The 26,280-nt window shown below is 40.8% G+C and overlaps 1 protein-coding gene across 1 annotated transcript in view; it reads right to left on the bottom strand.

Annotated features, from left to right (window-relative positions):
• ULK4 (unc-51 like kinase 4) overlaps positions 1–26,280 on the bottom strand; it is a 660,641-nt gene that overhangs the window by 337,821 nt on the left and 296,540 nt on the right. The window contains exon 31 of the mRNA XM_064360107.1: positions 7,504–7,552. Coding sequence (XP_064216177.1) covers positions 7,504–7,552 — 49 coding nt within the window. The remainder of the gene's footprint in view (positions 1–7,503; positions 7,553–26,280) is intronic.

The following is a 26,280-nucleotide window of genomic DNA, read 5'->3' as shown; positions in this document are numbered from 1 at the left end:
GTTGCTGTCACACACACAAAAACGATAAACCTAAAATTTCTATGTAATAACTTGCCCTTACTGACTTTCTATCAGTCTTTTTCCAATTTGGTATCTCTAATAAATCCAAAATGCAATTTCACTTACTAGAACTATTTTAAAGGCTCTACTTCTCTCATAAATCTGTAAACTGATTTAGTACATCAGATTTCCTGGCTCAGTCTGAAAATCCTTTGCAGCTCTGGGTAAGCGCATAAATTCTGCTTTTTCTCGTTCATCCGCAAAAAACAAATGCAAAGAGCGTCAAAAGCAATACTAATAGATGTTTGCTGCTTTCTTTAATCAAAACTAGTAACTCTTTGCGGACATTTCTACTTTCTTAAAATGTGGGTAATCTCAGTTGTTTTTGTTCGTGAATAAACTTCACAGGGTCCTGTGTTACTGAGAAATTTCAAGAAAAAGTAACATTCATTGGTTTCATATTGAGAAGGAGAAGTCACTGATTTCACAGTAGGCTTTTCCAGTAGTTCTTTGCATCTACCATCAGTCATTTTACTTTGTTCTATCTATCAAGGAACTCCAAATGCACACGTTTTGGGAGCAGAGTGATGGAGCAGTGCCTGACCACAGTAAGCATCTTATTTTTTAACACAAGCCTGAAACCAAAGTTGGCCAATGTAACCGAGAGTTAGGTTATCCGGAATTAGTTCAGTGGTGTCACTTTTCGTGGCCAGAGTTCAGGGGAGCCACATCCACTGCCCTCTGTGAGCTCATAACACTGAAGAACACTGGCCCTTCCAACGATTTCACTTTCCAGTTCCTGAATCAACTACAAGTAAAAACAAAAACCATAAAAGCTTTTGATCTTGAGAAGTACACTGTTCAACACCTTACCACTTACCTACTTCTCTCCTGCGTCTTCTAACTCAACTCTCCTTTAGAGAGAAGGAAGAACGTATTTGTACTATTTCCTCAGAGTGAAGCCCAGAATATAGAGCAGAACTAGAAATGAGAATGACGATAAAACTCAAGATTCTACTGGCTTGGGAGAAGTTATGTGTTACAAATTCTTAATATGCAACCTGTGACTGGCCACAGATATAATAAACTCTATTTTAGCTTTTTTTTCCATTGTGTACAATATGTGGTGTTTATCTCAATAAAATTTACCTTTATTTGGCTGGTTATGCAGAAACTAGTTATGCTTTATTTAGCCCACATTTACTAATATGTTTATTGCACTTAGTTCAGCCTATTTATTCAGCTAACGTGGAACTGATCACATTAAAGTCACTATTCAGTTGTCATATGAGCAACTTCACTTCATTCAATCCAGTATCAACAGATTGTACCCCAGCCCAAGAAAGTTATTTTGCAAACATGTATTTATGACATAAGCCACCAAGAAGGGATTTATATAAATCAATTTTCATTCCCAAAAGAAACACCTCGCATATATGTAAATGGCAGTACGTGTTAGCAGTGTATAAAGTCATCTTTGTATACAGCAAACATTTGTTACTTGGTTCCTTCTTCAACCTGTAACAGCCCTGAATGGGTACAGACGTAGATTTAGCGCCTGCATGCAACAGGTTAACTGCACACATTTAAAAGTATTTTCCTAAATCACGCATTTTGAAATTTTAATCAAATCTTGTTTTCTGGCCAGGCACAGTGGCTTATGTCTGTAATCCCAACAATTTGGCAGGCCGAGGTGGGAGGTATGCTTGAGGTCAGGAATTTAAGACCAGCCTGGTGAACACAGCAAGATCTCATCTCACAAACCCTAAAAAAAAATTAGCCAAGCATGGTGGCATACCCCTGCAATCCCAGCTACTTGGGAAGCTGAAGTAGGAGGATCTCTTGAGCCCAAGAGTTCAAGGCTGCAGTAAGCTATGGTCATGCCACTGTACTCAAGCCTGGATGACAGAATGAGATCTCATCTCAAAAAGAAAAAAAAAAATAGTAAAGACAATAAAATTCAAATATTGTGGGTTTTTTTTGAAACAGAGTCTTGCTCTGGTACCTAGGCTGAAGTGCAGTGGCGTGATCTTGGCTCACTGTAACCGCTGTGTCCTGGGTTCAAGTGATTCTCTGTCTCAGCCTCCTGAGTAGCTGGGATTACAGGTGCATATCACCATGCCTGGCTAATTTTTTAATATTTTTTAGAGATGGGGTTTTGCCATGTTAGCCAAACTGGTCTCGAACTCCTGACCTCAAGTGACCCACCTGCCTCAGCCTCCCAACGTGCTGGGATTACAGGCTTAAGCCACTGTACCCAGCCAATATACTTTTTAAATCTTATTTTCTATTTTATTATAGCAATTTTCACCCATGTGCGTAGCAAAATTTTGTTAATGGTATACTGAACATAAGCATGTAGATTCTTTTTTTTTTTTTTTTGAGACGGAGTTTCACTCTTGTTACCCAGGCTGGAGTGCAATGGCGCAATCTCGGCTCACTGCAACCTCCGCCTCCTGGGTTCAGGCAATTCTCCTGCCTCAGCCTCCTGAGTAGCTGGGATTACAGGCACGCGCCACCATGCCCAGCCAATTTTTTGTATTAGTAGAGACGGGGTTTCACCATGTTGACCAGGATGATCTCGATCTCTTGACCTCGTGATCCACCCGCCTCGGCCTCCCAAAGTGCTGGGATTACAGGCTTGAGCCACCGCGCCCGGTCTAGCATGTAGATTCTTAAAATTAAAAGGAACTTCTCTTTTTAACATACTCTAAGAACAAATACATATTTGTTGAGTTACAAGTAGAGTGGAGAGCAAAGCAATTTTATAAGCCTGATGAATGCACAGGATTGAAAGCATCCTTTAAATGTAATGTGACTGTCTGTCTACGCTACATTGGTGTCTCAGTGATTAAATACTTTAGGCCTCCAGGGTCCGTAAATAGACTCTTTTCTAAAAATAGAGTGGACTTGAAAGATTTACCGAGGCTTGCTGCAATTGCTGTCCTTGAGAATTGTTAAAACAATATAATTGTCAAACTAGTGTACTGCTGATCCAATTTTTATTGTTAACATTGCCACTGAAATTGCTTTTTAATTGTTTGTTTTGGAATAGAAACATAAAATATCATGACAGCAATATTTCGGCACATATTGGAAAATCTGCCATGAATATTTTTTCCAATAAAACAGAGGTTACCTATATTATTTGACATTAAAATGATTTACTGAAGTAGGCCGAAACATAAACTACTGAAATAAAATGAAGAAAGATTAGAGTTATAGCAAATTATAGCAAACTCCAAAGGCTGATACATCCAAATTCACACTTCAGGCACATTTAAAAGCAACTTCTACTCTTTGGAAAAAGTGGAGAGAAACAAAGAAAGTCCTCCATCCTGTGTATCCAACAATTCTGCACTCAAAAGCCAAGTCAAGAGGCTCTTCTCATGGCTCACATTCTTCAGGAACCCGCGTTTATTAACCAGATCCAGGCTGCCTTAGTGCAGCAGACTGAGAAGACTGGGTATGCTATAATACAATTGCATTCAGTGTAATCCAGCATATGCTGCCTGAGCCCGCACTCCCTGTCCAACACAGCTGCCCTGTGCTGCCAGTGAAAATGCAGAGGTCTCACCCAGGTGGGCTCTGCCAGCTAAGGACAGTCAGCCCCGCCTATCCATGGGTTCCACATCCGTGCATCTGACCAACCATGGATCAAAAATATTCAGAAAAAAATTAAAAATAACAATACAAGAAAAAGTAACACAAATTTAAAAATACCATGTAACAACTATTTACATTGCATTAGGTGTGACAGGTAATCCAGAGATGATTTAAAGTGTACAGAAGGATTTGCAAGGGACTTGAGTGTCTGTAGATTTTAGTATGAGGCTGGTTCCTAGATTCAATCCCACAAAGATACCGAGAGCCAAGTATACTCAGCATTGAGCATACAGACCTAGCCGTCCCATTCCCCAAGTGGGAGTCCCTCCTCTTTTCCTCAAAATACCTCCTCCTCTGTCCCCAAGGCCCTGTTCAAAAGTTACTCCTTCTGGGAGTTCCTGCCTCCTCACAGAGTTGGTCACTCCCTTCTCCAGGGTCCACAGCTTTCCAAACCCACCTTTGTAACAAACAGCTCCTATCATGCTCCTACCTGACCATGTGCGTGCACATCGCTCTCCCCCTGCAACGTGAACTCCGCCTACCTATGAGCTGTCCAGGCAGGAAGCAGCACCGTGCCTCCTCAGGAGGTAGTGACAATGGAGATAATTGTTAATTTTTTTCCAAACTAATAAAAATTAATTTCAATTGGTTACTTATTTAACCAGTTTGAATCCACACTTGGAGCTGGTGGTTTGCCACACAAGTCCAGAAATGTCTGTTCTTCCTAAGATTTCCACTTGGCTATTTTATGTAGATAGGATGTCAAATTCAGAACTGTAGTCCCTTCGCCTCATCTGCCTGCATACCTACAGGAAAAAATAGAAAAGCTGCCTGCAATTCCTGCACATCAGAAGAGACAGACTCACTTTCTTTCTTTTCTTTTCTTTTCTTTTTTAAATACTTTAAGTTCTGGAATACATGTGCAGGTCTTGCAGGACTGTTGCATAGGTACACACATGCCATGGTGGTTTGCTGCCTCCATCCCCCGTCACCTACCTCAGGCATTTCTCCCAATGTTATCCCTCCCCAACCTCCCACCCCACTGCGAGCCTTCACTGTCTGAATGGAAGACATCTAGGAGAGGAGCACATCGTGGGAGAAACTCTAGAAAGGAAGAAGGAAGTTACAAAGCTCGTAGGCAGGTTTTAAGTACATCAGACAGAAGCTAGGAAACAGTGAGGAGCTGAGAGTAAAGACAAAAGTCATCAGGAGGTCACAGTAGACTACCAGCTAAATGAATCAAATGCTGTTTTGCTGTTTTCTTAATGGGTAGCCGGAAGGCATAAGTGGCAGCCAACATGCAGCGCCCCACACAATCTTCTCATTATGCCTTGTTCTGATCAAATCACCGCAAAGCAGCTGGCATATATATGCTAGACACCACCAAGGCCCTCAAACTTAGACACAAACCCAAAGTGAAATATATACTGTGTTTCCCTGAAACTGGAAATCCATCAGTTCTAAGATGCACCATTATTTTATCAAGCACTAAGAAAGAAAAATGCTGCCAATTAAACTATGACATGGTTTCTTATTACTTAGAATTTTTATCTTCTTTTTATTGAAAGAGCTCTTTTAGACTTACTCAGACATAGATTTTTATAATATATCACTTTTAGGCATTTACAAAAAGGAAAATAAAAGTGAAATAAATTGGTTAAGGCAATGACAACCAGGTCACCTGGCTGCAAGCAACTGTAAAACACCATTGATTTGGAAAGTATATCACAGTTTCAGAAATGCTAAAATCCGAAAAAGAAAATGTGTGCATCATAGAATCAAGAAAATACTGTATTACATCTAGCTTGGTGACAACAATTGGAAAAGGACAAACTAATAGTTCACAGGGTAACTGCTACAAAGGCATCTCATTGATTGAAATGTATTTCTACGCAGAAAAAATTGAGATGATTCAACTCAAAAAGGACAAAAGTAGAATAGCAATTTGATAATGTTCTTCAAGGACATCAAACTCTTGCCTCATAAAGCAGTGGTTTCCAACACTTTTCTTCCTTACATTTTAGCAGCAAGATCTCTTTTTCAGATAATGTCCTACAAGAAATCCAAGCGTGGAACTTCTCTGGTTAGAGAAAGAGCATCATCCCAGTCATGCCTGCAAGGCCAAAGGTCTCAGGACTGGCTAAAATACTGATCTGGTGATCTGCAGAGTAGATGTCACCTTCTACCCATTCCCTATGACAGCTACACCACAATGACAAGGGTTCAAATTGCGGCATTAATCAATTATTTAAACATTTATTATGATTTGTAAAATATGAAACACTTGCTGGGTGCTCAGTATACGGAGATGAACCAAGTATGAAGAGGTTCTGGCAACCTACAAAAAGGAATCTGTTATGGTGAAATTTTAGACCTCGAGATGATTGCCAAAGAATAAGGTAAGAACTTTCTGTCAGCCACAAAAGGAGTTGTATTGACCTAACAGGTTCAAAGCCGTCCTGCCACAGCAAGAGGATGAATCACATGGACCCATTAAGCCCATTTTAGCCCTAGGCTGTCTGTAGGATGAGCCTCTTTCCAAATGCATTCAAATGTGGCTGAGTCCAACCATGTGGCCACACTCAGCAGTATGCTGCACCGCTGCCCTCCAAAACAAACCCAACTCCATAACAAACTGGCAAGTAACGTGCATCTGACAGAAGGTGGGAAGATCTACATATCCATGTCACTGGTGAAACTTCACATCTCCATCAGACAGCTCTTGATCTCCATGTTTCTTTATCTGCCCATTCTCCATCCTGACTCCTAACATTGTCTCTAAAATCCTCTTTCACAATTCTAAGCAATTTAGTCCAGGCTCTAACATGACGTGTTCCACTCATCAAGGCAGCGATCATCTTGTTACCTGAACATGCTTTGGGAATAGTATCCATTCCCATCTCTACTCCCCATCCAGTGCAAATAGCTCAGCAAACCCACTCAGCAATCCTGAAAGGGTAAGAGTGATCTGCAGCTAAGGAAAATAGGTTTTCACCATATGGACATGACAGCACACAAACGATTTCTAGAATAATATTTTAAGATGATTAAAGAAAGTTGATTTTCCATGTGCAGGGTTATCAGACTATCACAGCTAATGCTCCCCTGTTGATGACCTAGGTAAGTTAGGCTGATCTGGCTGGGGAAGCGCCCGCCCCCTCTGTTGTCCCTTGTGCTGTTACTGAGCTGGGGAAGTAACCTACTTAGTAAAAGGAGGTAACACATCCGGGTACAACGGGCACTCGCTCGTAAGCACCGGCTCAGTTTGCAGCCTAATTCACAGATCTGTATTTGCTATCACTAGGAATTTGTCAGAGACAAAGAAAGTCAATCCTGCATCCCATTTTATTCTTGACATATAGGAAACACAAAGAAAAGATTTTCTTTAACAGACGGTTTTAAATTAAATTGTATTCTGTGAACAGAAAAAATGGTGCACGGGAGCGAGGCCATTCTAAGTTCCGAAGAAAACTTTCTGACCACAGGCATAAAACTGCTGATCTGGTGCCCAGTAGCTGCAAAGGCAGAGGGCTTCATACTGAGCACCAGAAAATTCCTAGTGAGCTGCAGCAATGATCATTCTCCCCTCTCTATACAAACCAACCCCAGATCAAGTAATCTATGCCAGAAAACACATACTGTTTAACACAACAGAACTAAAATGTAAAGGATCCGTGGAAAGCGGGCAGTCTTTAACCAGTGTCCCCACATAATTTCAGAGCTTGACATTCCTTTAAAGATGAGGAAGCTGAATTCCAATGAGGTTAAGGGTGATGATGAGGGACACACAACCCTTCAGGGCAAAGTCAGGGTAAGCAACCCAGCCATACAACATGGTTAAAATCTTTACAATTTTAAAATTTCATTTGAATTTCAAATGCACATTTCCGTTCTTACCAGAATTACTTCAAAAATGAGTGGGATCAGTTTGCTTCCTTCCACAAGTCTGTTAAAAAGAAAAGATAAAACATAGGTACATATTAGACGATTCATATTTGAATGATGCCCTAATACGAAGCACTCAGCCCCCATGTTTCATTGCTAAAATTCCATGACTAAGAAATCGTAGGATTAAACATTCATTTTTAAGACACTGAACTACAGCAATTAAACAAGAAATACGAGGCTTTTTGCAAGTGACTACTAGCTTAGCCTTATTGATGAGTACCAAGTGAAATCCCACGTAGATTGATACTTTTAATGTAAGAATCAAAATTCACAATTATTATAAAGGCTATCAAAATTGGTAATATCAGCTGAAATAATGTAACCAACCCTCACTGCACAGTTAAATCATAAGAATGACACACTGTAATTTTTTTATATATGCCTCATTAGCTGTCTTCTCAGCATTAAGGAATTAATGTATGACAAATTTTAATGATCTCTAATTTTTTAAAAATTAGACACCAATCACCTGATAGACTCTAGGCACTTTCCCTCATCAAATCTAGTTAGTAACTGTCATCAATTGTAATAGAAGAATTTTCTCACAAACATTAAGAAAAAATAGGCCTCATAAAAACCTAAGCCTTTTGATTAAGAACAATATTTGTGACATCCAGAGAGGGGCCGAGATGGCAAAACAGAAACAACTCCAATTTGCAGCTCCCAGAGACCAATGCAGAAGGTGGGTGATTTCTGCATTTCTGACTGAAGTAAGAGGGGCCTCAATGTTAGAAGAAAAACTAACAAACAGAAAGCAAAAGCATCAACATAAAGGACCCCCACACAGAAACCCCATCGAAAGGCCACCAGCCTCAAAGCTCAAAGGTAGACAAATGCATGAAGATGAAGAAAAACCAGCACAAAAACACGAAAATTCAAAACACCAGAATGCCTCTGCTCCTCCAAATGATCACAACTCCTCTCCAGCAAGGGCAAAAAACTGAATGGAGAATGATATTGAGGAAATGACAGAAGTAGGCTTCAGAAGGTGGGTAATAACAAACTCCTCTGAGCTAAAAAAGCATGTTCCAACCCAATGCAAGGAAGCTACGAACCTTGATAAAAGGTTACTGGGACTGCTTACTAGAATAACCAGTTTAGAGAACATAAATGACCTGATGGAGCTGAAAAACACAGCACAAAAACTTCGTGAAGCATACACAACTGTCAAAAGCCAAATCTATCAACTGAAAGAAAGGGTATCAGAGATTGAAGATCAACTTAATGAAATTAATTTTATTATAATAAACTTATATTAGTGAAAGACTTTAACACACCACTGCCAATATTAGATCAACGAGATAGAAAATTAACAAGGATATTCAGCACTTAAACTCAGCTCTGGACCAAGTGGACCTAATAGACATCTACAGAACTTGCCACCAAAAATCAGCAGAATATACATTCTTCTCAGAGTGACATAGCATATATTTCTGAACACATAACTGGAAGGAAAACACTCCTCAGCAAATGCAGAAGAACAGAAATCATAACAAACAGCCTCTTAAACCACAATGCAATCAAATTAGAACTCAGGATTAAGTAACTCACTCAAAACCACAAAACTACTTGGAAATTGAACAACCTGCTCCTCAATGACTACTGGGTAAATAATGACATTAAGGCAGAAATAAAGAAGTTCTTTGAAACCAACAAGAACAAAGAGACAACATACCAGAATCTCTGGGATACGGCTAAAGCTGTGTTAGAAGGAAAACTTAGAGCACTAAACAACCACAACAGAAAGCTGGAAAGATGTAAAATCAACACCCTAACAACACAGTAAAAATAACTAGAAAAGCAAGAGCAAAGGAATTAAAAAGCTAGCAAAAGACAAGAAATAACTACGATCAGAGCAGAACCGAAGAAGCTACAGACACAAAAAAACCCTTCCAAAAAAAATCAACAAATCCAGGAGCTAGTTTTTTGAAAAGATTAACAAAACAGATGGACCACTAGCTAGACTAATAAAGAAGAAAAGAGAGAAGAATCAAACAGACACGATAAGAAATGATAAAGAGCAGATTACCACCAATCCCACAGAAATACAAACTACCATCAGAGAATACTACAAACATCTCAACACAAATAAACGAGAAAATGTAGAAGAAATGGATAAATTCCTGGACACATACACCCTCCTAAGGCTAAACCAGGAAGAAGTCAAATCCCTGAATAGCCCAATTTCAAGTTCTGAAATTGAGGCAGTAATTAACAGTGTACCAACCAAAAAAAGCCCAGAACAAGATGGATTCACAGCTGAATTCTACCAGAGGTACAAAGACAAGCTGGTACCATTCCTTCTGAAATTATTCCAAACAATAGAAAAAGAGGGAATCCTCCCTAACTCATTTTATGAGGCCAGCTCATCCTGATACCAAAACCTGGTAGAGACACACAAAAAAAGAAAATTTCAGTCCAATATCCCTGATGAACATTAATGTGAAAATCCTCAATAAAATACTGGCAAACCCAATCCAGCAGCACATCAAAAAGTTTATCCACCACAATCAAGTTGGCTTCATCTCTGGGAGGCAAGACTGGCTCAACATATGCAAATCAATAAACGTAATCCATCACATAAACAGAACCAATGACAAAAACCTACTGATTATCTCAGTAGATGCAGAAAAGGTCTTCGACAAAATTCAATACCCCTTCATGAGAAAAACTCTCAATAAACTAGGTATGATGGGATGTATATCAAAATAATAAGAGCTATTCATGACAAACCCACAGCGAATACCTCACTGAAAGGGCAAAAGCTGGAAGCATTCCCTTTGAAAACCAGCACAAGACAAGGATGCCCTCTCTCCACCACTCCTATTCAATATAGTACTGGAAGTTCTGGCCAGGGCAATCAGGCAAGAGAAAGAAATAATGAGTATTCAAATAGGAAGAGAGGAAGTCAAATTCTCTTGGTTTGCAACGAAATGATTGTATATTTTGAAAACCCCATCATCTCAGGCCAAAATCTCCTTAAGCTGATGAGCAACTTCAGCAAAGACTCAAGATACAAAATCAATGTGCAAAATTCATAAGCATTCCTATACACCAACAATAGACAAGCAGAGAGTCAAATTAGGAGTGGACTTCCATTCACAGTTGCTACAAAGAAAATAGACTACTTAGGAATACAACTTAAAAGGGATGTGAAGGACTTCTTCAAGGAGAACTACAAACCACTGCTCAAGGAAATAAGAGAGGACACAAACAGATGGAAAAACATTCCATGCTCACAGATAGGAAGAATCAATATCATGAAAATGGCCATACTGCCCAAAGTAACATAGATTCAATGCTATCCCCATCAGGCTACCATTGACTTTCTTCACAGAATCAGAAAAAAACTACTTTAAATATCATATGGAACTGAAAAAGAGTCTATATAGTCAAGACAGTCCTAAGCAAAGAGAACAAAGCTGGGAGCATCATGCTACCTGACTGCAAGCTATACTCCAAGTCTACAGTAACCTAAACAGCATGGTACTGGTACCAAAACAGACATACAGAAAAATGGAACAGAACAGAGACCTCAAAAATAACACCAGGGCCAGGCGCAGTGGCTCACGCCTGTAATCCCAGCACTTTGGGAGGCCAAGGTGGGTCGATCACGAGGTCGTGAGATCGAGACCATCCTGGTCAACATGGTGAAACCCCATCTCTACTAAAAATACAAAAAATTAACTGGGCACGGTGACACGTGCCTGTAATCCCAGCTACTCAGGAGGCTGAGGCAGGAGAATTGCCTGAACCCAGGAGGCAGAGGTTGCGGTGAGCCGAGATCACGCCATTGCACTCCAGCCTGGGTAACAAAAGCGAAACTCTGTCTCAAAAAAAAAAGAAAAAAATAAAAAATAACACCAGACATCTACAACCATCTGATCTTCAACAAACCTGACAAAAACAAGCAATGAAGCAAAGATTATCTATTTAATAAATGGTATTGTGAAAACTGGCTAGCCATATGCAGAAAGCTGAAACCGGATCCCTTCCTTACACATTATACAAAAATTAACTCAAGACAGAGTAAAGACTTAAATGTAAAACCCCAAACCATAAAAACCCTAGAAGAAAATCTAGGCAATACCATTCAGGACATAGGCATGGGCAAAGATTTCATGACTAAAACACCAAAAGCAATTGTAACAAAAGCCAAAATTGACATATGGGATCTAATCAAACTAAAGAGCTTCTGAACAGCAAAAGAAACTAGCATCAGAGTGAACAGGCAACCTACAGAATGGGAGAAAATTTTTACAATTTTTCTATCTGACAGAAGTCTAACAACCAGAATCTACCAGGAACTTAAATTTAGAAGAAAAAAACACACAATCCCATCAAAAAGTGGGCCAAGGATAGGAAGGGACACTTTTTAAAAGACAACATTTATGTAGCCAACAAACGTATGAAAAAGAGCTCATCATCACTGGTCATTAGAGAAATGCAAATGAAAACCACAACGAGATACCATCTCACGCCAGTTAGAATGGCGATTATTAAAAAGGGCAGGAAACAACAGATGCTGGAGTGGATGTGGAGAAACAGGAACACTTTACACTGTTGGTGGGAGTGGAAATTAGTTCAGCCATTGAGAAAGACAGTGTGATGATTCCTCAAGCATCTAGAACCAGAAATATCATTTGATCCAGCAATCTCATTACTGGGTATACACTCAAAGGATTATAAATCATTCTACTATAAAGATACATGCACACATATGTTTATTGCAGCACTATTTACAATGGCAAAGACTTGGAACCAACCCAAATGCTCATCAATGATAGACTGGATAAAAAAAAATGTGGCATATACACCATAAAATATTCTGTAGCCATAAAAAAGGATGAGTTCATGTTCATTGCAGGGACATGGAAGAAGCTGGGAACCATCATTCTCAGCAAACTAACACAGGAACAGAAAATCAAACACAGCATGTTCTCACTCATAAATGGGAACTGAACAATGAGAACACACGAACACAAGGAGGGAACATCACACACTGGGGCCTATCGGGGGAGTGGGGGGAAAGGGAAGGGAGAGCATTAGGACACATACCTAATGCATGCAGGACTTAAAACCTAGATGATGGGTTGACGGGTGCAGCAAACCACCATGGCGCAGGTATATACCTATTTAACAAACCTGCACATTCTGCACACGTATCTCAGAACTTAAAGTAAAATAATTTTTAAAAAAGAACAGTATTTGAGTCTCTAAATACTACTTTAGTCCAGGGCTCAGCAAATATTTTTTCTACAACAGTCCAAATAGTAAATACTTCAGGCTTTGCAGGCCACACTGTCTCTATAGCAACTACTCAACTCTGTCATCATAAAGTAAAAGCAGCCATAAAGAATATAGAAAAAAACAAGCATGGGTGTGCTCCAACAGAACTTCATGTACAAACACCAGGCAGCGGGCCATGTCTCTGGAAAAGCTGTAGTTTGCAGATTCCTGCTTCAGCCCAAAAAATGAAATAAAATCATATTCCTTTCTACTTTTTGTATGATAAATTATAGAGCTTAAGACAAGCGTGTTGCATATGTTGTAGGTATGTGCAGTTTGTCTATTTCACAGAAAACAACAAATATTTAATAGTATGATTAAATGGTCATGGATAGAAAGGGAATTTTAACAACTGGCCTCCCAGGAGCTCATTTGTCTATGATAATACATTCATAAAAGAAAAGCCTATGAGACTAACCAAAAAAGACCACAGTATTTACATATATTTGTGAAGAGCTCATGAGACACAGAGAGATTTACTAAAGACTGAAGCACTCACAAAGTCTAACTTGATGTCTAGCAAAGATAAATGTGATTACTGTTCATTGCAGTATTACCCACAATAGCCAAGATATGAAAACAACTTAAATGCCCATCAGTGGATGAAAGAATAGAAAAAAATGCAGCATGTGTACACAATGGGATACCTGTCAGCCTTAAGGAAACAAGAAACTCTATCATATGTGACAACATGGATGAATTATCCCTAGTGTAATAAGCCAAGCACAGAAAACTGAATACTACATGATCTCACTTATGCGTGGAACCTGAAACAGTCAAACTCGTAAAAGTAGAGGGTAGAATGGTGGTTACCAGAGTGGGAAGGTGTGGACAAGGAAAGGAGAGACACAAACCAAAGGGGTCAAAGTTAAGCTGTCTAGACAGGAGGAATAAGTTAGTTAATAATAATGTAATATACATTTTAAGTGTTCCCACCACAAAGAAATGATAAACATATGAAGTGATGGATTCGATAATCAGCCTGACTTACTCCACAATGCATATATGTATAACAGTACCGCGTATGCCATAAATACACAATTACAATTGTCAGTTAAAAAGAAAATTTTAAATAAATAATGTTGATAAATTTAAAAATTAATAAATGTGATTAGTTCTATAGTTTCAACAAAAGGCGTTTTGGTGACAAATATTAAGTTCATTTACATTTTCTACCTTTCCTGGGCAACTGAAGGCTCGTAAGTGAGGCTGAGGCTCTTTACATCATGCCTGGGTAAGACAGGAAATGCACAGACTCAAAACCACGGGAGCTTCAGACCAACACATTCACAGTCTTCCTCCTTGGCTTCCTAGATGTTAACTACCTCTTTTCTTAAACTGGTCTTCTTAAATTTTTATGACAGATACTATTATTAGGCTTGGGCTAAAATAGCCAAGCACATACGTCTCAAGAGTTGCCCTAGCAACCAAGGCCAATAACATCAGAAGATCATAAATGCCACAACTTCTCCAGTGGTACCTGAAGATCCAGAGCGTCACGCACAACATTGCCTTTTGACGACAGTATTTTAAACTATGTTCTACTGAGGCGTAACCACACAAAACTACCATAATTCCTTCCTAAGAATTGCAGCTAGCTCTTCTCCAGGCTTCTGCATGATGCACAGGCTGGTGTGAATTACCTCTTAAGTCTCTTTGACTGTAAATGCTAACATTCCATTCTCACATTCTTCTGAATACAACAAACCATAACAAATTTGTTCTTTGATTTGACTAATTATGTAGCTCTAAAGAAAATTTAGAGCTACATAAAAATCATTCCATAGTGAATAAAAAGAGAATTCAAGCTATGTAATTATTTTATTATACTTAAAGTTGTGAGATACATGTGTAGAACGTGCAGGTTTGTTACACAGGTATACAAGTGCCATGGTGGTTTCCTGCACCCATCAACCTGTCATCTGTATTAGGTATTTCTCTTAATGCTGTCCCTACCCTAGCCCCCAATGCCCTGACAGGCCCTGGTGTGTGATGTTCTCCTCCCTGTGTCCATGTGTTCTCATTGTTCAGCTCCCAATTATGAGTGAGAACATGCAGTGTTTGGTTTTCTGTTCCTGTGTTAGTTTGCTGAGAATGATGGTTTCCAACTTCATTCATGTTCCTGCAAAGGACAAGAACTCATCCTTTTTTATGGCTGCATAGTATTCCATGGTGTATATGTGCCACATTTTCTTTATCCAGTCTATCATTGATGGGCATTTGGGTTGGTTCCAAGTCTTTGCTATTGAGAACAGTGCTGCGAGAAACATACATGTGCATGTGTCTTCACAGTGGAATAATTTCTAATACTTTGGGTGTACACCCACTAATATCACTGCCGGGTCAAATGGTATTTCTGGATCTTGATCCTAGAAAAATAACCACACTGTCTTCCACAATGGATGAACTAATTTACACTCCCACCAACAGTGTAAAGTGTTCCTATTTCTCCACATCCACTCCAGCATCTGTTGCTTCCTGACTTTTTAATTATCACCATTCTAACTAGCATGAGATTGTGCCTCGTGGTGGTTTGATTTGCATTTCTCTAATGACCAGTGATGATGAGCTTTTTTTCATATGTTTTTTGGCCACATAAATGTCTTCTTTTGAAAAGTGTCTGTTCATACCATTTGCCCACTTTTGGATGGGGTTGTTTCCTTTAAATTTGTTCAAATTCTTTGTAGATTCTGGATATTAGCCCTTGGTCAGATGGGTAGATTGCCAACATTTTCTCCCATTCTGTTGGTTGCCAATTCGCTCTGATGATAGTTTCTTCTGCTGTGCAGGAAAGTTATTTAGTTTAATTAGATCCCATTTGTCTATTTTGCTTTTGGTTGCCATTGCTTTTGGTGTTTTAGTCATGAAGTCTTTGCCCATTCCTGTCTTGAATGATATTGCCTAGGTTGTCTTCTAGGGTTTTTACGGTTTTAGGTCTTACATTTAAGTCTTTAATCCATCTTGAGATAATTTTTGTATAAAGTGTAAGGAAGGGGTCTAGTTTCAATTTTCTGCATATAGCTAGCCAGTTTTCACAGCACCATTTATTAAAGAGGGAATCCTTTCCCCATTGCTTGATTTTGTCAGGTCTGTCAAAGGTCAGATGATTGTAGAAGTGTGGTATTATTTCTGAGGCTTCTGTTTCATTCCCATTGGTCTACATATCAATTCTGGTACCAATACCATGCTGTCTGGCTTACTGTATAACCTTGTAGTATAGTTTGAAGTCAGGTAGCATGATGCTTCCAGCTTTGTTCTTCTTGCCTAGGATTGTTTTGGCTATACGGGCTCTTTTTTGGCTCCATACAAAATTTAAAGTAGTTTTTTTCTAATGCTGTGAAGAAAGTCAATGGTAGCCTGATGGGGATAGCATTGAATCTGTAAATTACTTTGGGCAGTATTGCCATTTTCACGATATTGATTCTTCCTATCCATGAGCATAGAACGCTTTTCCATTTGCTTATGTCCTCTCTTATTTCCTTGAGCAGTGGTTTGTTCTCCTCCTTGAAGAGGTCCTTCACATCCTTTGGAAGTAGTATGCCTAGGTATTTCATTCTCTTTGTAGCAATTGTGAATGGGAGTTCACTCATGATTTGGCTCTGTTTGTCTTTACTGGTGTATAAGAATGCTTGTGATTTTTGCACACTAATTTTGTATTCTGAGTCTTTGCTGAAGTTGCTTATCAGCTTCAGGAAATTTTGGGCTGAGACGATGGGGTTTTCTAAATATACAATCATGCCCTCTGCAAATAGGGACAATTTGACTTCCTCTCTTCCTAACTGAATACTCTTTATTTCTTTCTCTTGCCCAACTGCATTTGCAGGAACTTCCAATACTATGTTTAACAGGAGTGGTGAGAGAGGGCATCCTTGTCTTGTGCTGGTTTTCAAAGGGAATGCTTCCAGCTTTTGCCCATTCAGTATGATTTTGGCTGTGGGTTTGTTATAAATAGCTCTTATTATTTTGAGATATGTTCCATCAATATTCAGTTTATTGAGAGTTTTTAGCATGAAGTAGTGTTGAATTTTATGAAAGGCCTTTTCTGCATCTATTGAAATTATCATGTGGTTTTTGTCTTTGGTTCTGTTTATGTGATAAATTGTTGTGTATGTTGAACCAGCCTTGCATCCCAGGGATGAAGCCAACTTGATCATGGTGGATAAGCTTCTTAATGTGCTGCTGGATTTGGTTTGCCAGTATTTTATTGAGGATTTTCTTATCGATGTTCATTATCAGGGATATCAGCCTGAAATTTTCTTTTTTTGTGTGTCTCTGCCAGGTTTTTGTATCAGGATGCTGCTGGGCTCAGGAGCAGGTTGTTTGGTTTCCACATAGTTGTGTGGTTTTGAGTGTGTTTCTTAATCCTGAGTTCTAATTTGATTGCACTGTGGTCTGAGAGACTGGTATGATTTCCATTCTTTTGCATTTGCTGACCAGTGTTTTATTGCCAATTATGTGGTCTATTTTAGAGTAAGTGAGATGTTGTGCTGAGAAGAATGTATATTCTGTTGATTTGGGGTGGAGAGTTCTGTAGATGTGTGTTAGGTCCACTTGGTCTAGATCTAAGTTCAAGTCCAGAATATCCTTGTTAATTTTGTCTTATTAATCTAATATTGACAGTGGGGTGTTAAAGTCTCCCACTATTATTGTGTGAGAGTTTACATTTCTCCGTCAGTCTCAAAGAACTTGCTTTATGAATCTGGTTGCTCAGGTACTGGGTACATATATACATTTAGGATGGGTAGCTCTTCTTGTTGCATTGATCCCTTTACTAGTATGTAATGCCCTTGTCTTTTTTTATCTTTTTTGGTTTAAAGTCAGAAGAAGGAATTCTCTGGCCCCTTGTGCTTCCCAGGTGAGGCGATGCCCCACCCTGCTTCGGCTCGTCCTCTGTGGGCCACACCACTGTCTAAGCAGTCCCAATGACACGGGCCAGGTACCTCAGTGGGAAACGCAGAGATCACCTGCCTTCTGCGTTGACCTCACTGGGAGCCGCAGACCGGAGCTATTCCTATTTGGCCATCTTGCCAGCCTCCACAGTCATTCTTTTTAGTTAAAAAAATTTCTATATTGTTTTCTATGACTTATGAACTGACCTTGAATGTAACTTCAACAGAAGAATTTCAAGCAAGTCAGAAGATGGGTAGCTGCAAACATTTACAATTCTCTAAAGCAGAATTTTTCTAAATTGCAGGAAGTGATCAGTAGTAGACAATGAGATGAGTTTACTGGATATTAACTAGCATGTTTTTAATTAAAAATAATGAAACAAAGAATATCCAAGGGTATCGGACATAGTACTGTTCTATAATGTATTGAGCAGTAGCATAAAATGCTTTTCTTCTTTTTAACCATGAATTGAACAACTTTTGATAAAACCTCTGATATCCACAGATTTAAGGACATTGTTTTAGAGACAATACTCATTTGTCTTTCAGTATGTTCTTTTTTCTTTTTTTTTGAGATGACGTCTCACTCTGTCACCAGGCTGGAGTATCTGGGACTACAGGTGCCACCATGCCCAGCTAGTTTTTATATTTTTAGTAGAGACAGGGTTTCACCATATTGGCCAGGATGGTCTCAATCTCTTGACTTCGTGATCTGCCTGCCATGGCCTCCCAATGTGCTATCTGGACTCGGTATGTCCTTAGAATGTGATTTTTAAAAGTCAGTCGCCTTACTTTAAGCATCTCCTGTCACACAAGCATAGGTCCAACTGATGGAGACAGTAATCAAACCCCAACGCACTCTGGGTTGTGGCGCCATCTACTCAGCGCACCCTTCATTTGATGCAGCACTCCGGAGAGCAGCTCCAGTGCTCAGGCCTCTGTAGGCCAAGGAGGATGAGGCTTGCCACTAAAAAAAAGTTGATATTGCTGATTTCTAGAGAATTAACAGATAGCAAGTCTTAAATAATTACAGCAGACCTTAGAAAATCATGACACGAAAGGCTGTTTTACTGCTGGGCTCTGCTGTGGTTGGCCACCGTGACTTAAATCATCTGTATCATTTTACTACACGAGCTTGTTACACCATAAATCCTAAAAGAATGAAACGTCTGTAATTTATGGACAGCCTGAAGGACAAGAAGTGAAAAGATTTACTTAGTTTTTTAAAACCAAAACCAAACAAAATGAAGATCTTTTTGAAATGATCTCTGACCTTCAAAGGATTGTGAACGTATTAACAATATGACAGCACATTTTCTTCCTTTTAGGCAGCTAAGCACAGTGTGTTTAAGTGAACTGAAGTGCGCCGCGCTTCCCAGACGCAGTTTCAGGACCACGTTACCCTGGGGTTGCTTGGTTGCTTTTCCCTTTATCGGTGCCATTTGATGACAGATTGCCTGTGGTTGAGTCTCCCTTACAAAGGTTTGGTTCAGAATTGATTTTGTGTATCTGTGGTTTATATTATTAACAAAGGAGGGAGTGTTTCAATTATCAGGTTTTGAATAAACTTATACAAACTTTTAGAATACACAATTTCACATTCTAACTCCCTCCTGCGTCTAAATGATACCCTTCATGTTGACAATATTTAAAAAATTTATTAATGTTCGACAGTCCAAGTATCAATACACAGTATTTTAAGTGTCATGTATTTAAGTACTATTTAAATAAACCATATAATTAAATTCTGATAATTATTTAGCTGAGATTCATCTATGGAAGCTACACGCACAAACTGATCTATAAGAGGATTCTGTCACAAAATGTGCCGTGATTATTAAATAATTAAAACACATATTTTAAATAATAAGTCAATATTTTTAATGTAAAAAAGTATGCGTGCTTTTGAGGTAAAGTCATAGCAGCGGCCTATGGAATATGGTGGCATTGGTCTTTCTCTATTTTCTGGCACAGCTGTATTTCATGTGCATTGAAAACAAAGGCGAAATAGAAAGGAAATCTGATAATATTTAGATATAAAGTTGCAATTTAGGAAAAGTAGGAATAAGGAGACGAACTTCATTAATATTCAGAGAGATGAAGAAGTGGGTTGAGCTAAATTTCACACCATTATTGACATTTTCTAACTTTCCTTTAAAATTTAAAAGTTTTGTCTCGAGGCCATGTAGGGATGAGGGAAGAATCACGTTAAGAGGAATGAAGTCTCTCCTGCCCTACCCCGCCTTAGTCCTGTTTATTCAGAAGCAGAGGAACCAGGAGGAGAGGGAGGTAAAGAAGGGAAAGCGTTTCCACCTGTTCTGAGCTCAGCTTTGCAGGACATAGAAATCAGCTCCCCCAAGAGTGACAGGACAGGTCCAAGGAGATCACCAGGCTGGTAGATGGAGCTGCCCTGTCTTAGGTTCACTTGCTTGCTTGCAGTTTTTATCTACCCATAAAAAGAATAGACAAGACACAGGAGGCAAGACACATGATGCCGTAAGTCCAGATACACTGTCTCTGCGAGCCAAGCCCATCAATCAAGGACACACTGTCATCTCCAAAGGCTTCTCGGTCTCCAGCCACCTGCTCATCTCAAAGGCTTCTCCGTCTCCAGCCACCTGCTCATCTCAAAGGCTTCTCCGTCTCCAGCCACCCGCTCATCTCAAAGGCTTCTCCGTCTCCAGCCACCTGCTCATCTCCAAAGGCTTCTCCGTCTCCAGCCACCTGCTCATCTCAAAGGCTTCTCCGTCTCCATCCACCAGCTCATCTCAAAGGCTTCTCCGTCTCCATCCACTCACTCATCTCAAAGGCTTCTCCGTCTCCATCCACCCGCTCATCTCAAAGGCTTCTCCGTCTCCATCCACCTGCTCATCTCATCTCAAAGGCTTCTCCGTCTCCAGCCACCTGCTCATCTCAAAGGCTTCTCCGTCTCCATCCACCTGCTCATCTCAAAGGCTTCTCCGTCTCCATCCACCTGCTCATCTCAAAGGCTTCTCCGTCTCCATCCACCTGCTCATCTCAAAGGCTTCTCCGTCTCCAGCCACCTGCTCATTTCAAAGGCTTCTCCGTCTCCAGCCACCTGCTCTGCCTTTCTGGCAAGAATCTTTTCACACGGTTCTTACTTAGCATAGGGACTTGAATTTCTGAAAACTATCTCAGTATTTAATTTATGATTAACATAACTGAGCTGTTGCTAAGGGCTAATCTTATCAACTCAAAGTCCATGCTCTCAAAAACTCAGAGTCAAGCAGGTTAACAGATACACAAACAAATATAAAAGTGAAATTAACTTCTATCACAGATATGCGTGTACTCACAGGACGTAAAGGAACAAACATGAAGAAAACCTAGCTAGCCCAAACTGGTGAGGGGACGCATTCGTGCGCCTTGAAAGACAGTAGGAATTGGGCAGTTCTGATGCGGAGAGGAAGCAGGTGTGACAGAGGAGGGTAAGGAGGACTACCAGGAGAGTGTTTTAAGTAGTAAAAGGTCAGTGTGACAGATGGAACAGAATGATACAGCCTTGAATGCCATGCTAAGAAATGCTAATGAGTTTCGGTTTTACCCTAAAGGTTACGGGTAACATCTGAGGATTTTAAGCACAATGACATAGCTAGATTTGCTGTTCAAATTCCAATCTGACTGTAACAGGAAGAATGAACTGGAAGAAGTCTAGAACACTGCTATTCAACGTGTGACCTACAGACCAAAGACAGCCTACAAACTGTCACAGGCCTAAGACAAGATTATGGAAATTTCAAAGACGGTTTATGTCTGTGGCTCTAGTGATAAAAAATGGGAAGTTTGTGACAGTCTTAAAATATGGTCCCACAAAATATGATTTTAAAATAACAGGATATTTATACAGTACCTCCCCCTAAGGTATTTACAGTATCTGAGAAACCTGGCGGACAGCCCCAAGGGAGCAGGTTTCACATGACAGTAATGAGACACATGGCCATCGTGTACACTCCAACAGGACGCATGGAGGAGGGGACAGCATCGCTTCCGTGTTCTTCTTGCCAAAAATGCATGACTCAATCTAATCACGGAAAAACGGCAGACAAACTTCAATGGAGGGGCCTCTTACAAAGTAACTACCCAGTACACAAAGACATATTATGGTTATGAAAGACCAGAAAAGGCCGAGGAACTGCTGCAGACTAAGTAGTCGCGAGGAACAAATGTGATGTGGGACCCCAGATGGAACCCTGAACCAGAAAAGTGTATTAGATGGACACGGGAGAGACTGGAATACGATCTACAGCTCGGTTAACAGCATATGAGTGTTGATTTCCTGATTTTGATAACTGCTAACCGTGCTATGGCTATGTAAGATGTTAACATTCGTGAAAGCTGGCTGAAGGACACATGGAGATTCTTTGCACTACTTGGAAACTTCTCTGTAAAGTTAAAATTATTTCAAAATGTAAAAGGTTTTTCAAAATGGCTTCTGATTTATTTGACTCTTCTCTGAGAAGAAGCGTTTGTGTCTTCTTGTGAGTCTGGGCAGGTTTATGACTGCTTTGACCAAGAGAGTAGCATAGAAGTGACACCATGATTTCCGCTTATATTCTGTGTGTCTTTTTTGAATTTCATCTTTATAGTATTTTATAAAAATATTTATTCTAGTTATCTCCTGCTGCATAACTAGTTATTCCAAATTCAGTGGCATAAAGCAATAACCATTTTATGAAGCTCATGGATTCTGTGGGTCATGAATTTCGGCAGGACACAGTGGGGATGACTTCTCTTCGTTCCACAACGTTTGCGGCCTCGGCTGGGAAGGCACAAAGCTGTGGGGGATGAGAACAGCTGGGGTGTGATCACCTGAAGGCTTCCTCACTCACACTTCCGGCACCTGGGCTGGGAAGACCCTGCTGACTGGGGCATCCATCTACAGCTGCACTCCCCGTGTGGCTTGGCCTCTCTCTGCGTGACAGCTGGGTGCCAAGAGGAAGCATCTGAGGAGCAGGCACTCCAAGAGAACCAGATGGAAGCTGCACGGGCTTTTCTAACCCAGCTTTGGAGGCCACAGCACCACTTCCATTGTGTCCGACGTGGGTATGTGTGAGTCATGAAGCCAGTCCAGATTCGAGTGGAGCGCAGCTAGACTCCACCTCCTGCTGGAGCACGGCACAGCTACAGTACAGAAGGGCACGTGAGACGGGCAGCAGTTCTGCAGACATCTTTGTAAATGATGATCTGCCGCAGTATTAGTCTGCTCACAAGCAGAACTTTTTTTTTTTTTTTTTTGAGACGGAGTTTCGCTCTTGTTACCCAGGCTGGAGTACAGTGGCGCGATCTCGGTTCACCGCAACCTCCGCCTCCTGGGTTCAGGCAATTCTCCTGCCTCAGCCTCCTGAGTAGCTGGGATTATAGGCACGCGCCACCATGCCCAGCTAATTTTTTGTATTTTTAGTAGAGACGAGGTTTCACCATGTTGACCAGGATGGTCTCGATGTCTTGACCTCGTGATCCACCCGCCTCAGCCTCCCAAAGTGCTGGGATTACAGGCGTGAGCCACCGCGCCTGGCCCAAACAGAACATTTTTAAACTACTTCTTTAGCTGGGCGTGGTGGCACATGTCTATAACCCCAGCTATTTGGGAGGCTGAGGTGGGCAGATCACTTGAGTGCCAAGAGTTTGAGACCAGACTGGGCAACACGGAGAAAGCTGGTCTCCACAAAAAATAGAAAAATTAGCCAGGCATGGTTGTGTGTGCCTGTAGTCCCAGCTACTCAGGAGGCTGACGTAGAAGGATCACCTGAGCCCACGGAGGTCGAGGCTGCAGTGAGTTGTGATAATGCCACTGCTCAATGTCACCAATAAATAAATAAGTGCTTCCTCACCAGCCTGAGTAGCACTAGCCTACAGAACCAGACAGACCACTACAGCAAGCCAAGGGGGATACCACTGGGGCCTTGTATTCGTTTTCTATTGCTGTCTTACAAATTTCCACAAACGTAGCAGCCTAAAGCAACACCCATTTATTAGTCCAGTTAGACCTGTATTAGTCCTACAGGTCAGAAGTCCAGCTCAGCATGGCTGCTCAGCCATCTCAGAATATCACAAAGCTGGAATCAATGGGTCAGCTGTGCTAAGTTCCGGTCTGGAGGCTGGAGGTGGAGGGGATACATCTTCAAACTCACTCTTATCGTTGGTAGAATTCAGTTCCTTGCAGTTGCCAGACTGAAGTCCTCCCTTCCTGGCTGCTGCCATCTAGGGATCTCTCTCAGCTCGTAGAGCCACACACATCCCATACTACATGGCCTTCTCCTTCTCAAAACCAGCAGGCAAGAGTCTCCTCCACAGTAAATCCTTCGCAAGCTTCTAATCTCTGGTACTTCTCTGTCTCTGACCTCTAGACCACATCTACAGGGCTCATATGATGGGTCAGGCCCACCCAGATAATCTCCAGATTTTAAGGTCAACTAATTTGGGACCTTAATTACATCTGAAATATCCCTCACAACAGCACTAAATTGGTGTTTACTTGACTGGAAGGTGCCATAGATACACCGGCAGCTGGAGATCTGCCTACCAGAGCCTGAACTCGCCCCTGATCCCAGCTCCCTTACCCCTGCCTCCTTTCTTAAAAGTAATTCATATTTGATTCTCTGAGTAAGCTGCTTCTGGCCTACTTGTGTACCAACCAAAACACAAGCTGGACTTTGTTTAGCCTTCCAACTATGCCGGTTAGGGTTTAGATTTCACATTTGCTCAGCAACTGACTGAACACTAGACTTTAAGCAAAGCTTTTTTGTTTACATAATTTACCAGTCTAGTGGACCAAGGACAGTCATTTTAAATTAAAAATCTCTAACATCAAGCTGAATTTCAAATTTTTGGATCAGTGAATCAGCTTCTAAAAGAAACAGTTTAGTTATGGTATGATATTATGTCTACCCTGAAAGCAATAACATTGTGACATTTCTCCTTGAAACGTCTGCCCTTGCCTGCAATTCTTGCTGATCTGCTTTCAGAGAATTGGCAGAAGAATTATCATTAAGGCACATATATAGGGAGTTATTTGTCACACAAAAAAAGGGGAGGGCAGGGTTGAGATTTCAGCAGCTTTAGTATAGATAAATTTTAGAACTGGTCATTTTACGAAGAGCTATAGAGCCCTCTTTATGGACAGACATTATACTTCTTCCCAGAGGAAATTTATGCTCCAGTAGGCACAAAACATACATAAAAATAACTTAATCGAAGTTATAAGACTGACTGCTTAACTTACTGAGAAAGCCTCAGAATCAAGTTAGAATATGAAGCTTTTCTAGAATGTACCTCCGATTTAGGGAAACTGTCCATTGTCTAACAGCGTAAGAAATATGGATTTTAGTAAAAGAAATTCGATTAGGTTAAAAGCAAGTATTTTCCAATAGAAAGGAGATTTTAAATGTAAACAGAATAATTTTATGTTGCATTAACAGCTTTGTAAAATGCTTTTTATACCTATTACCTCAATAGATGTTCTATACAGCCCTGTAATATTCCACACCTGTTGAACAGATTAAGGCCACAGAGTGTTTCAATCACAGGAAGTACAAAAGGAGAAATGGAAAGCTGCAGTCAAGAGGCTCCCACAGAGTGTGCAGGACCCTTTCATGCAGCACCTCTGACTCCCTCCGACCCTAGATGCTGCGATGTGGCTGTGAGTCCTGTTTCGTCCAGGGCTTACGCGGTCCATCGTGCTCCTGCCACCCAGCTGAGGGCTTTGGCCTCTCACTCCCACATTCTGCCCAGCACTTTCCATTCTTCCTGGGCCCTGCGTCTTCCCTCTCTCTCTGAACCCCGCTGCTTTGCAGCTGGCCACCTTTCCCTAATGACTGAATCCTTGGCATTCTCCCCGAGACATGACTCCATATTCATACCTCGGCTTCACAGGTTGAAACCACATGTAAGAGGCATGCTCATCCTTGCACCAGAGCCACAAGGACAGTGAACAGAAAGAGGCAGCATGAGTAAGAGAAAAGACTGACAGCAGAGACCAAAGGCAAAGTCCCACCAGATTGTACCCGTGTCCTGTTTATGACTGCCTGACCATCACCCTGGCTCTGAAAGCCTGACGCGGTGTTCTCCCAGGCGTCCTGGGGAAATCCCTGTCAGGAGCATCCCTAGTTCTTCATCTGGAAGGTACAAACTCAATATACCACCGCAATAGGAAACAAGATCAAAGAGCTTTCTTTACAAATCCTGGGCAAAAAAAATGTGTAATGAATCAGGAGGGCAGCCCTCCATCCCTGGGTCACAGGAGGCAGGAACGAAGTCAGACAGAGAAAAAGAGAAAGGCATGGCAAGTGGCAGCATACAAGGGAATAGGGTTATTTCAAGTTCACAGGCAAATGCCTGAAAGGTCCCTTAGAGAAAGCAGCAGGAACTGGGAGCCCACTCTGCTGGTAAGGAAGGATGCCTCTAGGTTCCCATCTCTGGCCACTGGCTTGAGCCACTGGGGAACAGTGTAGAAATGGAAACCGAGTCAAGGGTGACTGAGCCTTGTTTTCTGTATGGAAAAGTTATATTTATGTTGAATATGAATGTC

Source organism: Aotus nancymaae, unplaced genomic scaffold (genome assembly GCF_030222135.1).
Source record: "Aotus nancymaae isolate 86718 unplaced genomic scaffold, 86718_ANA_hifiasm-v0.15.2.pri h1tg000038l, whole genome shotgun sequence".
Classification (NCBI taxonomy): domain Eukaryota; kingdom Metazoa; phylum Chordata; class Mammalia; order Primates; family Aotidae; genus Aotus; species Aotus nancymaae.
This window is presented reverse-complemented; position numbering and strand designations above follow the sequence as displayed.